Source organism: Telmatherina bonti (assembly GCF_933228915.1).
Source record: "Telmatherina bonti genome assembly, chromosome: 22".
Taxonomy (NCBI): Eukaryota; Metazoa; Chordata; class Actinopteri; order Atheriniformes; family Telmatherinidae; genus Telmatherina; species Telmatherina bonti.
This window is the reverse complement of record NC_136631.1, coordinates 15,433,304-15,438,532: the sequence shown is the minus strand read 5'-3', so window position 1 is coordinate 15,438,532 and position 5,229 is coordinate 15,433,304. Positions and strand designations below refer to the sequence as shown.

The window sequence follows — 5,229 nt, the reverse complement described above, 5'->3', positions numbered from 1 at the left end:
GGAGAGGGCGTATAATGCATCCATGATCCACTGGAATCCTGAATCCTTGCAGCTGATTGGCTGCTGGATGCTGCCTCTTGTTGGGATGGACCTGTTGGATAAAAGGACCACTTTCTAAAGGACTGTGTGTTTCACAGAGGACCATGCACCCGGGACCTTCCTGTATAGCGCTATAAAAGTAATAGGCCTTTCAGGGAGCATCGAATTCACCATGACGGGGAAACAAGGCGCTGTTCTGACGGAGAGTTTAAATCTATCGGAGAAAACCTCTCTGGGTGCAAATGGAGGAACTATCAGCCACCAGTCGAAGAGCAGCGCCAGCCATCCACCGCCAAGGTGCACCGGCTTCGGCATCCAGGAGATTCTGGGGCTCAATAAAGAACCTTCCACCACCCCAAGGAGCCCTCTAAGCTCGCTGCCGCCTGGGGCGCACCTGATAGCCGCGAGGTCCGTGCTGGGCCCCGCCGCCATGGGTGTCGGGATGGGATTACTCGGCCCTGGTGGAATTCCGTCCTTTTACAGCCAACCAGCCTTTTTGGAGACGGTGCTGTCGGACGGACAGGATGTTCACCTGCAGCCCCACAGCAGGTCCGTGGTACCGCTGGACACCAGCCAGTCAGCCAGCTCAGGTGACCTGTTTGTACGATTTATATATATATATATATATATAAATTCTAGGAACAACTGCAAAAGAAATGTGTGTATGTGTGTGTGCTGGAAATAAGGGTACAGTTAGGTTAATATTTAAGAATGTATCTATTATTATTATTATTATTATTGTTATTTTATTTATTTATTTTTATTTTTATTATTTTAATATGTATTTGTGAAAATCGAATGACTTTGTGAGTCTCATAAATTCAGCATTAGACTGCCTTTTGCTCTTCCAGCTGTCATTAACATAATACCTTTCTCTGTTTTCATGCAGACTCAGAAGATTTATCTTCAAATGAGCGAAAACTCTCTAAATCATCAGTAAGTCAGAGCAAGAAACGCAAGAAAAGACGTCACCGGTTAGTGTTTATTTCTGGTTTTTAGGCAAATATGAATTCAGAAAAGATAAATAGAATGCAAGTAATTATGATACTAATTCCGTTTATTCCAAATGAGGTTTTTATTTATCATGATCAAAACAGAATGGGAATAATTTTGTTTTATTTGTGTTATTAGATCTATTTCTAAACAACCCAGTTAGCGTCATAATGAAATTTCCCTTCATACTTCCACGGTTTTTTCAGTTCACCAAGCTAATTAAAAAACGTCAGTAGGTTTGAAGTGAAGGTTTTGTTCTGGTTTGTGTCACTTTTTTTTTTTCTTTCTTTGCATTGCGATTTGTTTTTATTTAAAATAAAACAAAGAAATTTATTCAGACGTGCTGGTAGAAATATTGCTTCAAATCTTAGATGTGTAGCCTACTATTTTGCAATCCCGCAAAGCTTTTCTTTATCATGGAGAGTAGTTCAGGATTTTTTCTCTATTAAATTACAGGACACTTAAAAAAGAAAAAAAAAAAAAAAGCAGAAAAAAATCGTCCATTTATTGACAGTGATACCTGTTTATACAGGACCATATTCACGTCATACCAGCTGGAGGAGCTGGAGAAGGCCTTTAACGAAGCACACTACCCAGATGTTTATGCCCGAGAGATGTTGGCCATGAAAACAGAATTACCTGAAGACAGAATACAGGTAAGAACTACATGTAGGCAAAAACATCATTAGCGTTATTGAATGCATTTAATTGAAGCCTTTAGAATTAATTGTTGAAAATATGTTTGCTTGTTTGTTATTTTTCTGTATTAATTTCGTAATGTTTTACTGTGGTACTTTAGCCAATCATTTCAGTAGAGATGCAACTTAAAAAAAAAAAAAAAAAAGAATATGACTCTTTATTGATATAGCCTATTTTAAAGCTATTTTTTTGTGATGCTCCTCACATATGAAGAAGAGAAAATCAAAGCAAACATAAATAAATAAATAAATAAAATAAAAACCAATTAATCCAAAGGCCTTGATGCAGTTGATTGGTCCCAGTGAAAGGATATCATTTTAACTTTTAGCCTGACACATCGCTCAGATCATTTAGCATAAACTTCCAGGCCTCAAGTCTCAGTAGTGATCTTGAAATGTTTCATAGTCTACAAACTTAAATTTAGTGCATATTTGAATATTTCCCCTCATGATTATGCATGCACGAACATGCACGAGCGCGGGTTAGGATGTCGCTTTCCCATCTTTCACCTTCCCATCAGTGCCAGTCACCTGCTCCAGTACATGAGTGGAGACCACCAGCTTCCTGTGCTCTAAGCGATTCCCCGTATATCGATCAGCAATGCCCCCCCTCCCTCCCTCCCTCCCTCCCTCCCTTCTCCTCCCCGCCCGAACAAAGACTGCTCTCCTCCCGCACCAGCATCCTCGCCAGGACAGATAATCTCTCATCAGGCGCAGTTGGATGTGAAACAATTTGTTCTCGTAGAAGGAGCCACTAACGACCTAATCAAGCTATGAAGGCGGAAGAAGATTGCAGTGTGACCTGGACCCATCCATCTGTCGGGGTGCCTTTTTAATCTCCTTCTCATTACGGGCTGCAACAGTATGGCCGCGAATAAATAATAAAAGGAAATAAATAAATAAGCTCGGGACTCCGCTTCTCTCCCTAAATAAAATTAACACCCAATTTTCTCATTGAGTGTAATTAGTTAAATCAGACGAGCTCGCGAGGCTGCGGCTCTGCGGCTGCTGCTGGCGTTCAAATGAAATAACTACATTGAATTTATTAGTGCGGGTCAATAGCGTTTCTCCCCCGGGTCCCGGTAGTTTAATTTCCCGTGATATTTGCCTGCCTGCCCACCATCGATTGGGCCTGAAATTAACTTATTTTTCAATCAGCCACGGCGTGCCCCTGGGTCGCTCCTCCTTCCCGCTTTCATGCTTCTGCCTTCTTTTGAGGCGTATAGAAGCAATTTCTTAGAAAAATAAAGAAATAAATCAGAGTATCTTGTGTGAAATAGGAGTTATCCTCAGAATCACTCTAAAAAGAAATAATAGTTTGCTTTTTAGTATTTAATGTCTGCCTCACCTCTTCTTCACACTAAGTAGTGTTCAACAGTCTTGTGGATGCCAATCAATTTGGGCCTTTTTTTTCAACAGTCTAAAGGGTCTTATGCAGCTGTTAGTTGTGGCTAAGTGAAGTCAAACCATCTGCAATGTTACCACAGGAAGCTGAAGATGAAGATGGCAGGAGGCAAAGATCTGTTAAACCTGGAGGAGAAAAAAAAAAATCAATGAACTGAATAAAAAACAGGGCAGTTTTAAAAGTCGCTGAATCAAACAGGCTGTTCTTGCACAAAACCAAGCAGGCAACTGAGCAATCTTCAAAGCTTTAAGAATGCTCAACAAAACATATATAATAACTCCACTCTGAAGCATTAATAGCATTAATTTTTGTGATGTTGGGCTTTTAAATAATCCATCTGATCACAACTGTCTTCATGCAGGAAAATAAATAATAGCTGCATCAACGCATTTATTAGTTGTTGACCATCAAGCAAAATTAACACCATCCAAATAGTTTTTCCCATATACTGCTTAAAAATTATTCTTAATGCATATACCTGATCTATAAAAGATTAGCTGACTATTTAGCAGTCATAAAAAGTCTAAACCTCTTTAGTGTTCCAGCTGAGGACAAAACCTCTCAAACTTAAAATGTAGAATCTGTTTAAATGAATTTACATTTTCCAGCTGTGTAAAACTCCATTGTTTTCATCAAAGTGGAGTACATGATGACTTCCTGGTGAGAGGATAACTAATGACTGACTTTTTCTCTTGTCACAGGTATGGTTTCAGAACCGCAGGGCCAAATGGAGGAAGCGGGAGAAGTGCTGGGGTCGCAGCACAGTGATGGCAGAGTATGGGCTGTATGGAGCCATGGTGAGGCATTCAATCCCTCTGCCAGAGTCCATCCTCAAGTCAGCGAAGGATGGCATAATGGAGTCCTGCGCCCCCTGGCTGCTCGGTAAGGCTGTGGTCTTACAGTTTCTCACCACATTTGCATCATTGCCTTATTCTTTTAAATCTTCTGTTTCATGTTAAAATCATCCATCAGCAATATGTAGCAGCACTGGAGGCTTTTTTTGCTGCATGACCCTTGTAAAACAGAAATGAACAAAATATTTTCATCCAACATCCTGGTACTTCATTGCCACTGTTCATCTAAACTTTAGATTCTAAACTGGAACTATTTTTGTTTGCTATTTTCAGTCCAAGATGGCTTACCAATCAACAGACGCTATTCTAAATCTGAATACCCGCAACTTTTTGCAGGGATGCACAAAAAGTCCATGGAAGGAGCCGCTACCCCACCCACAGGGAAGTGCGATGCCCCCCAGCAGCCGAGCGCTCAGAGGCCAGAGGACGCTGAGGCAGAGGAGAAGAGGTCAGAGGGCAAGCCCATGATTTCTAAAGAGGAACTGAGAGAGAACAGCATTGCTGCACTCAGGGCCAAAGCACAGGAGCATAGCGCCAAAGTGCTGGGGACAGTTTCTCATGACAGACAGATGGAGGGAAAACAGGAGAGACAGACAGCCGAGGAGAAGGCCAGCAATCCCCCAAGTCCAGCAGAGGAGCAGAGGAGTCCCTAGAGACTATCAAGATGCTGAGGACTGTTATTCTCAAGAGTGAATGTGGTGGACTGACTCTTTACAGCATGAGTACGGACTTGGCAACACAGATTTTCATCGCTTCCTGACCTCTCTAAACAGGCCTGCATCTGGAGCTCTACAAGGAGAAAACTCCCGCGGTTGGTTCGCGCACACAACGTGCAAATGCACTTTTTCTGATTTCCTTCTAAAATTACTCTTGTTGCTTGTCTAGAGTAGAGATGATTTGACAGTGTGGGAGTAAGAAACGTCGATGTATATAAACTCCACAGTTATATATAGAGCCAGATGATTAAATGTTTATCCAGTATAACGTCTTTAGCACAATAATTACTACTAATGGCCAAAAGAAGTCAGTGAACAAACTAAGCTTCAATTTTGACTTTCATTCTTTTTGTGCTCATACAGTTACTAAATAGTGACATTTTAGATAAGAACCATCCCACCGACAGTAAGAGAAAGAAAGTGATTGTTGTCTTATATTGCGCTGTATATAATTGATATAATAATCTCTCTGACAAAGGCACAATTTTAAACATGTTTTCTTGTAGTCTTAAAATGTCTGTGTT

At 40.9% G+C, this 5,229-nt stretch overlaps 1 protein-coding gene across 1 annotated transcript; it reads left to right on the top strand.

The window, feature by feature from the left end:
• Positions 1-211: 211 nt before the first annotated feature.
• vsx2 (visual system homeobox 2) lies at positions 212-4,642 on the top strand (the record flags this gene model as incomplete). The annotated part of the gene is made up of 5 exons (XM_079262401.1): positions 212-629; positions 929-1,013; positions 1,565-1,688; positions 3,837-4,017; positions 4,263-4,642. The coding sequence occupies 5 exons, from the start codon at positions 212-214 to the stop codon at positions 4,640-4,642; spliced, it is 1,188 nt and encodes a 395-aa protein (XP_079118527.1).
• Positions 4,643-5,229: the final 587 nt, after the last annotated feature.